At 32.5% G+C, this 13240-nt stretch overlaps 1 protein-coding gene across 1 annotated transcript; it reads right to left on the bottom strand.

Moving 5' to 3' along the window:
- Positions 1-3561: 3561 nt before the first annotated feature.
- On the bottom strand, positions 3562-8195 carry LOC127707579 (uncharacterized). Its single transcript, XM_052212174.1, has 4 exons — positions 7526-8195; positions 6708-6873; positions 6141-6434; positions 3562-4836 (listed from the first exon to the last, which is right to left on the bottom strand). Exons 1-4 carry the CDS (start codon positions 7722-7724, stop codon positions 4044-4046), a joined length of 1452 nt encoding a protein of 483 aa, XP_052068134.1. The 5' UTR covers positions 7725-8195; the 3' UTR covers positions 3562-4043.
- Between the last annotated feature and the right edge of the window lie 5045 nt (positions 8196-13240).

The raw sequence follows: 13240 nt of genomic DNA, 5'->3' as shown, positions 1-13240 counted from the left end.
AAAGTTTAATGTTTTTGACCTGTCCATCAGTGTGAATGTCAATTGTATATTATGATTCAATCATTTTCTAGAATGTATGCCCATTTGAGCTTAGATTTTGCACAAAATATACTTGATCTGTAGAAAACTGTTTCCATAAAAAAAAATCAATGTCTGAAATCTCAATAATAAGCAAACTGACCAATAAATTTTTTCTGCATTTCTAGTTTGTGAAGTTCTATCGATTTTTTACAGTCTTATCAAGCTTGTTATTTAAAAATTGAGTAGCGAACATCTTTAACACCTTTTGTGTAACTTTGAAGCACAATCCCAGAGGTTTCTGAACAAATATATATAGAAATTAAAAACCAATTGTTTAGAGAACAATTGAAAGTCTTTTCACATCAATTTTCAAAGATATTGAAAAGAAGCTAGTTCCGGTTTACTCAAAGTTAAAATTAGCACCCAATTATAAGTTACTTCATACTGATGAGATAAATAAATAGTTTCTATATACTTTTGAGTGAAATAAGGGATATAAAATGCTTCTTCTGGTGAAGTAAATGCACTTTCGGTCTCATATTCATATGATAGCTTCTTTCATACTGATTCCAAAAATATAAAGTTTTTTATACTTTTGCTTGTTAACCAGGAGATAATTGGCCACTTCCGGTTGATGGAAAGTCTCTTATAGTCTTTTGTGATAAGTTAATTTATATAAATTACAAAATCCATGGATTTCGAGTACTTTTCCATGTAAAAAGTGCAAAAATGGCTACTTCTGGGTTTCTGAAGGTCACTTCCGGTTATCATTTTTCAAGGTCAGATGTCACCCAACCTTTTGTTAAAGGTCAAATTGCTATGAAATGAACCAAGTTGAAGTAATAATCACTAAAACTAATAATTAGACATTTCAGGGGCAGTAACTCCTATAAGATGCCATTAGATTGTTTCAGACCAAATGTAGCATATCTTTATTACAATTCAGCAAACATTTTGCACTTATACTTTATATCTTTAAAAGTGTTGGAGAAAATGCCAAAACAAGTAAAAGTCAAAATTGAGAACTTGGCCTTGACCTTTGACCCTATTTTCTTAGTAAGAACCTAGTGGCCTCAACTAAAAACATTCTAGGGTTATATGGTTAATTGTTTATGAGTTAAAAAAAACATACCAACAAATTTATTTGATCAAGGTAGATAACTCCTATATCATTTCATCGAAATTGATTAGATCCAAATTGACCTAGTGGCCTCAAATAAAAACATTCTAGGGTTATACGGTTAATTGTTTATGAGTTAAAAAAACATACCAACAAATTTATTTGATAAAGGTAGATAACTCCTATAAAATTTCATTGAATCGCTTCGATCCAATTAATTTGAGATGTCTAATTGATCTATACTAATTTAGAAGGAAAAAATTATACTGTGCTTTTGTAGATTTTCAAAAAGCATTTGACTCGGTTAGTAGAGTTTAACTATGGCAAAAATTGTTACGAAATGGTATTGATGGTAAAATGCTTATTGTTGTACAGAATCTGTATGAAAATGCAAAATCATGTGTAAGAGAAGGTAATAATTTCTCTGAATATTTTGCTTCAAATGTAGGAGTCAGACAAGGAGAAAACCTCTCTCCTTTTTTATTCTCAATTTTTCTTAATGATCTGACAGAGTTCTTATCACATGCCTATGATGGTCTTAATGATGTATGTAATATTTTTCACTTGCTGTTTGATAATGATGATATTGAAGTTTACTTTAAATTGTATTTGTTACTATATGCAGATGATACTGTTATTTTTGCAGAATCTGCCGCTGAATTGCAATCTGCACTAAATGCTATGTTTTTGTATTGTGAAACCTGGAAACTCAAAGTCAATGAAGCTAAGACCAATGTTGTTATATTTTCAAAAAATAGGCAGTGTGAGAATACTCAGTTTTTATATAATAATGAAAAATAGCTGTTATAGAAGATTTTCAATATCTGGGTACAGTTTTTTCAAGAAAAGATACATTTTCAAAAAATATAGCTCGACTAGTCCAACAGGCTAGGAATGCCATGTTTTATGTATTGTGTAAAGCGAGAAAAACTTTGTTTACCAATTGATATTTTGTTACAATTGTTTTGATGCAATGGTTGCACCTATATTGTTATATGGTGCTGAAGTGTGTTGTTACGAAAACAATGATATTATTGAATCTTTGCATACAGAATTTTGCAAGTATATTTTGAAGATTAAAAAATGTACTCCAACTTGTATTGTTTATGGAGAGCTTGGTAGAGTACCTATGTCTATTTGTATTAAAGCCAGAATGGTTGGTTTTTGGCAACGTATTTTAAATGGTAAAAAAGAGAAAATATCTCGCACGTTATATGATATGTTATATAGACTTTACGAAGGTGATGTATCACTCTAAATGGTTATCATGTATCAAAGAAATTTTACTTGAATGTGGTTATAATCATTGTTGGAATAACCAAACTGTAGAAAGAAATGTTATTCTGTCAAGACAAGTTAAACAGTTTCTTCATGAAAAATTTGTTGAAAATTGGAAAGCACAAATTTTTAACTCACCTAAGTGTATCAATTATAGAATTTATAAGACTGAATTTGGTTTTGAGAAATATCTCTCTGTTCTCCCAACTGATTTGATGTATAATATTATTAAATTTAGATGTGGAAGTCACAAGTTGCCAATTGAGGCTGGTAGATTTTTTTCTATTGATAGATCTGAAAGAATTTGTGATCTATGTGATAAGGAACAACTAGGTGATGAGTTTCATTAAATATTTAATTGTAACTTTTTTAGTGCTGAAAGACAGAAATTTATACCTCTTCCTATCTATAGCAACAGTAACATTATTAGCCTGTTTGACTTAATGAATAGTCACGATAAATATACACTTATAGGCAAAATTTTGCAAAATTGTTATGTCTGTATTCAAATAATCATATTTGTAATGTTCAACTTCCAGCTGCAATTACATCAACTTCATATGTATATGTTCATGCATTAATTATATTTGTTGTTAAATTTATTGTACTATAATGCCTCATGTGAGGCTTTTAGTGAAATAAAAAGTTTCAAGTTTCCAAATTAGCCAAATATTTCTGAGGATGTAACGAACAATTAAGAAAAAGAATTTTGTCGATATCTTTTTTTGTTACGAAGGAGATGCACACATGTAATAAACAGTGAATAGGGAGATAACTCTTTTAAAGAAACTTGTTTGGCTTAGAATGGGTGAAAATAAAAAGTGCATAAGCTTTATGATACTATATAAGAAATATCTTAGCGACATATTGCGAAACAAAAATTTACGCAAAACAAAGTTAAGCGGAAGAAAAAAAATTAATAATAATGATTAGCAGAAAAAATACAATAAGTCTTTCCACAGGGAACTGGAAAGACTTAATTATCAATAGTTAGACACTTTATAATTCAGGAGTTATGACTCTTGAAAGATGACATGACACACAAGCAGATAAAACCAAACAGTTAACTTTCATTTTAACAGCTCTTGTATAAAATATTGATTGACTCTTTTTGCCTGATTTTTTATATTGATTACTGGTATGAGTTTGAGGTCCAATATATTTTAAAACACTATAACAATATGCCACAGGTCATTTAAGATCTGTAATTCCCTTTGTTACAACTTGTTATTGCATATTTATCTACGATGTTGCCTCAGTAGTTTTTGAAAATATGTTGCCAAAATAAATTGCTGAAGGATATACAATTTATAAGATATAAATGTAAAAAAAACTCAAACCAGAAAGTGTGAGAATTTTATAGAGTTATTAGTGTCTAAGAACTATGCACACATAATGTATAACTGTATTTGAAATGTATGCCAATTAATAAAGACATTATGTAATTCTACATGCTGTTTACAATGTTTTATTAGCAAAGTCATAGCAAGATTTTGTTATCATATGAAGATACGAGGTTGCAATGTTGTGACCTCATTATACTAGCAAAGAAAGAAAAGTAAGAGACATTAAACTGAACAATCTGTAAATAATGATAATCTCTCAATTTAAGCTGAAAAAAAGTTTAATTTTCTTCTGTGGTAACAATGCTTAATGCTTTCCTAAATAGTTTAAGCCCATATTCCACATTACTAACGTTTTCTAGTGGGTTGATTGCTGCATCCAATCTTGAAAGAAGATGGTTTTCATGTGTCCGTTGAGGAATTGTCTGTATGTCTTCATCTTCACTATTAATGGCGACATCCCCATCATCCGAATCGCCAACTCCATAGTCTTCTGGAGGTAAAGAGTTCTGAAATTCGTCATGATTTCCAGCATTTTCGACAACTTCTTTTATTGGTTTATTTCCTGAATTGAACTTCGTCAGAACACCTGTTATGAATAGCTGACTTGGTGTTTTGTGACTCTCAGTTGATAGTGGGTGATTATTGTACTGATAGTTAAACATAACTAGGCTTTCATTTAATCGTGGAATAAAAACAAAGAGAAAGCAAAGCATGTGTACTTCTTCAGTTATATCTAGTATATTGTTGTGCTCCATGTATGTAAACAGGTCGTAGTACTCATTACTAACATTCTCCCATACGTCGACCCACAAACGTTCTATTCTCTGATTGTGGGAGCTTTTGCCCCTTATAGCACTGCCCCTTCCGTTGCCTCTTAGATCTTCCATGAATTTGCATACATCATTGTTTTCAATGCCCTTGTCTACCCGTACCCTTGATGGAATGCCGTATTTTGTGGTTGCCTTGATAAATTCATTAAAAACTGTTATTGATCTGTTGTTATTGCTTGCTTTTAAGAATGTTACCATTCTACTGTAACCATCAATACCACCATGGATAACAATTTCCCACCTGTGAACAAATATTTAAATTCTAAAACATTGAATAAAAATATTGACAGATGATTTCTTTTATCAGTTGTTTACGTCTCTATTTGAACCAGTTGGTTTATGAATGAGATTTGTGAAAGAGTGAGCTTTTGAAGACCTTCACCATAGTTTTAACCAAGGACACCATAGTTTAAACCAAGGACTGCTGCAAATTATAATGCACCCGATAACCCGATATTTTTTGCATTGAGACTCGTTAGCGTATGGTTAAAATAGAAATGTGATTATTTATGGAAATTGATATATCAGCAAAACGACAAAGTTTTCATGAGTACGTGTGTGTTTTAGTTTACTCTATCGCTAATATACAAAATTTTCCTTTTATCTTACAGACTAATAATTCCCTATCTAAGAACAGTAGAGTGATGTGGAAAATTGTCTGTAGAAACTAACAGCGCACATAATGTTTTAGATATAAACATAAACAACGAAATAGGAAAATAGAGATAAACAGACTACCATTTGTCATTACAGGTAGCAACTCCTTAAAACCTGTTACAAAGTAACTAGATGTAAGAAGATGTGGTATGAGTGCCAATGACAGAACTCTCGATCCAATTCAAAATTTATAAAAGTAAACCATTATAGGTCAAAGTACGGTCTTCAACATGGAGCATTGGCTCCCACAGAACAACTGTATATTTATTTTATTATGTAATAACCGTAAAAACGGACAAATCCGAGTTCTGTCTATATGCAAAAAATATGCTTTCAATGTCAACTCGTATTGAACATGAGCAGATGTGACTTCGACATTGATTACATTTTGATATCTTCAGATATTAATTAAGTAAAAATACCAAAATCATTCTCTGTTGAGAAGTTTTAACTTTAGTTATATCTACATTTGAATGTTTCAGTTTCAACAAAACCACAGACCATACACGAAGGTGTCATATAATTATTTCATTTCAACAGAGACATATAATACAATATATGTCTCTGATTTGAATAAGAAATATTCAAACTTTAAAGTTCCCGTTGGGATGGATAGCTTTTTGTAATAATTAGGAGTTATTTTTTACTCTTAAATCAAATATATAGCAATAGATACAAACGTAGTAACTACTAAGAAGGTTTTGCTATGAAATGAATAAATTAAGTGTTAACAAAATGCCAATCAATTAAGTTCGACAATGTGAACTTTAAGAGAAATAAAGAATATCATTGTATGGTAGGTCTAAAAAAAAGTCTACATGAGACCCATCGTACAATATTTATTTTTAAAATATATTTGAGCTTTATATCAAAACTGCATATATATACCTTATCAACTTGTGGTTTCCATCCAGATGCCACAGGGAATTTGGTCCAGCAACCTTGTAAGTACGACGTTTTATATTTTTTCTCTCTAACGATCGTAAGGAACATCCATCTGGATCTACACGTGCACATGCTGTCCTCACTCTCTCTCTGGAAACAAATATTTTCTTTTGTGCAAGTCGAACTCTGACTGAATTCGGTCCAATATGGCGATTTGTACCAATCACTTCAGTGATTGATTGATCTAACTCCATGTCGGTGATATGTGTTGTCTTTCTCAGGCTTAAACCAAATTCTCTAAAAATACAAGTATTAAAATTTTATCATGATTTAAATGAACCAAAGAAATCTTTTCCGAAAATGTCAGATGGAGCAATCGACACACAGACGTATTCTACTTACTCCTAACAGATACTGGGCAAATATGCACTTCCCCCGACGGAAGAATTATAAGTGTCGCAAATTACATTATATTGATTATCCTTTACAAAATTGCAGCAGTCTTTTTGTTTTCGACTACTTCAATGTAAATTTAAATTTGTTTTAATAGGAACACAAGATAATTAATACCTCAGTCTTCGACGGACAGTTGACTCTGATATACCAAGAACATTACTCATCATTGGTGCTGTAAACCCATATTTGACTAGGTATTCCAGTTGTTCTTTTGAAATGCTGAATTTAGAATGTCCATTACCGTCAACTGCAACCCGTTCACTGCGGTATTGATCTTTTTCTATGGTAAAAAAAACATAAAAATTATGAGGTACTACAACTGAGACTGTTACTTAAAAAGTCACAACATTTCACGAAATGTATCTATTTTGTAGTTAGAAGTCATGATATTGCACATTAAATTAATATGAATAGGTATCGTTAAACAGACGAGACCTATACTAATTTTATGTTTAAATATGCTGCTGAATATTTCATGTTTTTTTTTTAATGTTTGAACTGACGACTGTTACATATTCATGTGCAAAATCATCGGACAGTTTATAACCTAGAATACATACCCCTTTTTAATAGAAATTCTTCTAACGATCATTCTCATATAATGGCGGCACATACCAATAATGAAAAAGATACCATTTCACTGGGTTAGATACGGATTTAATAAATCTGATCTAGTTTTCTTTAAATGATTAAATATTCATGGCTAGAAAATACATGTAAAATCACCACTGAAGGTCATTAATTTCACAAAGTCTTGTGTAAGACTGAAAACACACTAGCATGAATGTTTCTTAATTTCCCTTGTATGCACTTCCAACAGTGCTAGATTTTATGAGCTTATATATTAAAATTCTTTTTTTGTTTTGTAGCGTATATTCATAAATTGAAAGTGGGTTCAACCCATATATCTATCCAACTCAACTGATATATACCAGATCTACAAGCTGCAAACCTAGCTGAAACTTCTTTTTCCATGTCATCCAGTAATGGAATGAATTCGGCACATTCTTCATTGGTTATCAGTCCACCACTGGCTCTTTCAATATCTCGACGCAACAACTGTAATCTGCAAAATATTTTTGTATAACAAGTTGAAATTCGAACTACACCGTCGTAGGTATTTTGTTGCATATTGACTTTAGTGATTTCATTATTATTTCAAGTCAAGAGAGTTCAAGAAATTTCATGAAGCCTCTTGTGTTCTAAATATAACCATTGAGCTTGTAGCTGACTAGAAATGGTGTATGTTATTAACATTTCTAATAAAAATACTTCATGTCTGCAGCTTCCCGACATTTTTGGCAAGAGTGGTAGACAAGGGGAGTCATTGATTCCAATCCTCTGAATTCCAACTTCCGTTCCCAAACATTCAATCTCCAGAATTCCGTTCCCCTGTTATTTCATTTTATTTGTCAAGTATAAATTAATCATATTTTTAGTCATCTTTCTCCCAGTTCCTGCCACTGATTCCCGCTGCTCTAGCCCTTGATTTTCATCCCTCATTCCCGGGTTCCAATAACCAGGTACCAATATCTCATACTACTGTAAATTTAGTGTAAATACTTTACTATATATAAATTGCATATAATTTTTTAACGAACATCTGATACCCAGCAACCTATCTGAACGTTATTCCTTTGAAACGCAATTGTTGTAACTTTCATGGGTGCAGTTCGTTTCGTAACCTGGTCGTTTCGCACAAAGACGATTCGGAACAAACTAGGTCGGTTCGTAACTGAGACGTTTCGTAACCTTATCACAATATATAATAATATGAACTGTAGGTTATGGGAAAAATGTCGAATAAATGTTTCTACAAAACATTTGTAATTGCTTGTACGGAAAAAGTTTTGAAGAAGTTTTCCACCTAATTAATTTTCTTTGTAGTGGGTACTGCTTGAATGTATGCTCTGACGAGAACACAGACTATCAAGAAATATATTTTGACTTAATATCATGTAGTTTTTATTAACCATAAACATATATCAAACATGTGTACCTTCCTCGAACATTTTCTGATGTATCATCGTCCATTGTATCCGAAGTGCTAATCCGGCTGCAATAATTCACCATTTCCTTGAATCGATCTAAAAATCGCTCCCGGTCTCCTCTTCGTGTAGCCATGTAGCAAGTCAGTAAGTATCTTCAACAACGGAGAATATTTTTTCCCGCCAAACTTAACAACAATCTGGAGTCCGTCCGAACGGTTGATAAGATTGTACTTTGTTACAAAGATGTTGATTGGTAGACATAAGTGGAAAAATTACGGTATGGAATTGAAAACCAACGCGTTGGTTTTTCATACCGTATGAATTACGAACCAACGCGTTGAAAAGGAAGACCAACGCGTTGATAGTGAAAACCAACGCGTTGAAAGTAAAAACCAACGCGTTGAAAGTAAAAACCAACGCGTTGAAAGTAAAAACCAACGCGTTGAAAGTAAAAACCAACGCGTTGATAATAAAAACCAACGCGTTGAAAGTAAAAACCAACGCGTTGATAATAAAAACCAACGCGTTGAAAGTAAAAACCAACGCGTTGAAAATTTCATACGGTATGTTCATACCGCCAATGACACGAACGGCCACTCATACATAAGTGTTTCTCGTTTCTCGTTTTTTATATAGATTAGACCGTTGGTTTTCCCGTTTGAATGGTTTTACACTAGTAATTTTTGGTGCCCTTTATAGCTTACTGTTCGGTGTGAGCCAAGGCTCCGTGTTGAAGACCATACTGTGACCTATGATGGTTTACTTTTATAAATTTTTGACTTGGATGGAGAGTTGTCTCATTGGCACTCATACCACATCTTCTTATATCTATATAGAGAACTCCTATGATTAGGTTGCATTGGAATCAAGTACTACACAACTCAATTGTCTCTTTTTATGTATATATCTATATGCATAATCTAATTAACCTAAAAACTTTTCTGTTTGTATAAATTAAAAGCTTTTATGTAAATGGGAAACCGTCACACGTGTGTGTGATCCTTGTTGTCTCTTTGACCAAAGATAGTCCTAAACTAAATTGCAGTACTCGTCGATAAATCATTCTTGTTTCTCACGAATTTGGGTCTTTTACTTACAAAACTTATTTTCTTGTAACCGTATTTTATTGTTGAAGATTGACTGTTGCCCGTTTTCTATTATTTTGTCGTTTGTTTATGTCTCATTGACGTATAAGACACAATCAGATCGCCTTTTCTTCATATTTAAAACATACGAGATGACATCAATACCAATTCATGACACAAAATAACTGAGTTTAACTAAGGGGAAGTTCATTGAAACCAAAAAAAATCAAACGCTATCAATCAACGGAAAAAGGGGAAAACAACTGCCACATGATGTCTTTGTGTAGGCATTTTCCGAAGGTGGATTGCTCGTCTTTGACCGCTGTTTTTAGTATAAATCTGGCTGTTCATTTGATGAATTGTTTCGCATTTTGTCTTGACGATACTAGGTTTGGTTTTGTTTATTGTTGAAGGCTCTATGTTGACCTTTATCTGTTGACATCCTCGTCCGTTGTTATATGATGGATAGTTGACTCATTTGAAATCACAACACAACCCTATATTGTTATATATAGGCCATTGTAAATCTTTGACACTAAGTTCTGCTATATATATTTCGCCTTCCATTTATTAATACAGACTTTGTTGACTATGTTTATTGTATTAATCCAGTGAAACTTTTAATTATATTAAAGGAGACACACGATTTTTCAATTTTTGTTTCAAAATGTTTTATTGATACATAACTTTCCCCAAAAATACTTCGACAGCAATATAAGTGTCAAATATTTGGTAAAATATGTATTTTAATGCAACGATTTATCAACCTGTTAAATATGCACATTTCCATCCCGGAAGTCACCCAGAAAGAGGCTTCTACGTCACTGGTTCCAAGCATTCATATTGGCATAAGGGTACGGCGCAAATTTATTTTCGATTATTATCCAACAAAACGCATGACAGTGATAAAAAATGATTATGTGTGATACTGATGGATTCAATATATAAATAAGAAGAATAGTGACATGATATTTTCTGTTTTTCGAATGACCCGCAGACTTAGAAGGCGTGAAGGTAGGACTTTTTACCAACCACAAACTACACTTTGTTCCGCCCACTTTACTAAGGAATCCAGAGTTGGGGTCTCGGGTGACATGCCATCAGTTCATCTAAGGTCACAGGTGTGCGGAACAGGTGATTGAATTTCGCAATTGTATATAGATCTTATTTGTTTTATTGCTTTTAAGAATATGCAGATATAAAAAAGTTTATTGCAGTAAGCATTTGTTTAAATTGACTTCTTGAGATAGAAAAAATAATATTCCTGTATGCATGTAAGTCTATAATTTCAAAAGAAAAGATACACAAAACTGGTGTATAAGCTTGGATGCACGGGAACAATCCTCACTCACCATTCCCCCCCCCCCCCCCCCCCCCCCACCACATACCCCTATTGTTGACATTTTAAAATTATGTCCGGTCTTTTCAACTATGAGAAAAAAATAAACTTCCAAATGCAGAAATAGTGTGATGTATGGTTTCCAACCAAAAAAATTATAGACATAAATTTTGATGATAATTCGTACCTATTAAAAGTCCCTCCGTAACAAAAAAAAAGCAAAATTAAAAAGGTACCCTTTGCGAACGCCTAATTTGACTTTTACAATCGTTTTTTTCTGCTTCTGGTGCACACCTATAACGTTTACGTAACAGAGAAAAACGCCTCACAATTTGACCATCAATAATTAGAAATTTATACTTTCAATCATGATTTAAAGTAATTTCATTAAAAACAAAATGCAGAAAGCGCTTTAACATGGTAACAAGCCGATCGGTATTGTCTGAAAAATCGTCTTTGTTGGACTCTTTGCATGAAGAATTAATGCCTGTTTTTGATTATTTTCCACACACAATGGCTCAAATTGATGAGGTCAGATGTCTTTAGTTTGTCAGTAATCGGGCAAAGTGCTGTCAATACCGTCCATAGCGTAATTGTGCAGAAAAGTGATCGACATTGCCCATTTTGAGACATTTTCTCATCTGGGAACCAGAGACGTAAGCATGATCACGTGATCGTTATCTAATTAAAAATCATTGATTTTGACAAGCGCTGGATTCTTTGACCTACAAAATGCCGATTGATCAGGTTTTGACCAGCAAAATTGAACGAAACATATTTTAAGACTAATATTTATTGAATTATTAAAAAAGAAACAAAAAAAAAAAAAAAAAAAAATCGTGTCATTTCTCCTTTAACGGTACACATTTACTGCCTCGGACGCACATTTCGACAATTAATGTTACTTCAATGATGATAGAAGCTGAATTTTTTAAACCTAAGCCTAATAAAAACGCTAATTAAATTATACTACACAAAAAGGTAAATACTCTCAAGCTGATGAGTTACGCACAGAACCTATAAATTATCTTCAAGGTTGGAGCCTGGTACTTCTGACAAAAGAAGTATTATAATTTTCACCGTTAGAACGCTCGATTCCATTGTAAATACATCTCAGGGGCAACTACAAACGGAATAACGAACTTTCGAATTCCACAGATTGTGTATCTGTTCAGGATTTTCTGATAAAATGCTCATCATTATATAAAAAAGAATTAAAAAAAATGTTAAGGCTAAAGATGAAGTCATCTCTACGGTAATCCTTATGATTTGTTTAATTGTATGAAAAGGTATTAATTTACATTATTACACTACCGGCCGTCAGCGACTATAATCAGATGTTTTACTTGCTTCAGTTGAAAGACAGGCGCAACATGTTGAGCAGGAATTGTTTATCTTTCCAGAGCACATAAGTTCTCCCAGGTTTTTTATGATATTCTTTTTGCTTATTCTTTAGTTTTTTATGTGATGTTTTGTTATTGTGCTTGTCCTTAATTCTTTTCTTTTTCCTGGCCATGGTATTGTCTGTTTTTTTTGGACTTTTGAGTTTTGAATGCGAATCATTACATGTTCATGTTATCAATTGTTTGAATGGCTTATAATCAAGGTGACCGACAATACATAAATTTATTTCAATATACTTAAAGCGCGTTATATAATTTTACACATAGTCCTCTAAATATACATGTAGCAATCGAAATGATTATTTGAAATAAAAAAAATGGTAAATTGGAACATGAATTTGGTTCGCTTACAACATGTACAATTCAGAAAGAACTAGAGGAGTGACTTTAAACATACAATTAAATTTTTAATGCACCCACATAACACACGGCTAAATTATATTTCATTCGAAAGCTCAACATCTGTACTTTCTTTTTTGCCCCGTCGTAACAAAATTCGTACGGTGCAATTTCCGTCATACACGTATCAGGATCAAAGGACATGGACGAGCAAGTGAACATTTTCCAAGATGTTAGCTTTATTGCATATTCTGTCTTCTTTATAATTAAATCATGTATGCAAACAATTTAAACTTTTATCAGAGAGACACCCAGTTAATTTTCAAGCGCAGTTTTAAACATTTAAAACGTGCTTTTGATAAACAGCACATTTTCCTGAAATTCGAGTAAAAGTGATAAAAATGAGTGAAAACCAAAATATTTTTGTTTGTGATTCAACTGCTTATCATCTTAAACCAAACAAAACCCTGTAATTAGTGTTGAAGAATTT

This window comes from Mytilus californianus, unplaced genomic scaffold, assembly GCF_021869535.1.
Source record: "Mytilus californianus isolate M0D057914Y unplaced genomic scaffold, xbMytCali1.0.p SCAF_7, whole genome shotgun sequence".
In the NCBI taxonomy this organism is placed as follows: Eukaryota; Metazoa; Mollusca; class Bivalvia; order Mytilida; family Mytilidae; genus Mytilus; species Mytilus californianus.
Note: the sequence above shows the minus strand (reverse complement) of the source record. Positions and strands in the feature narration are given on the sequence as shown.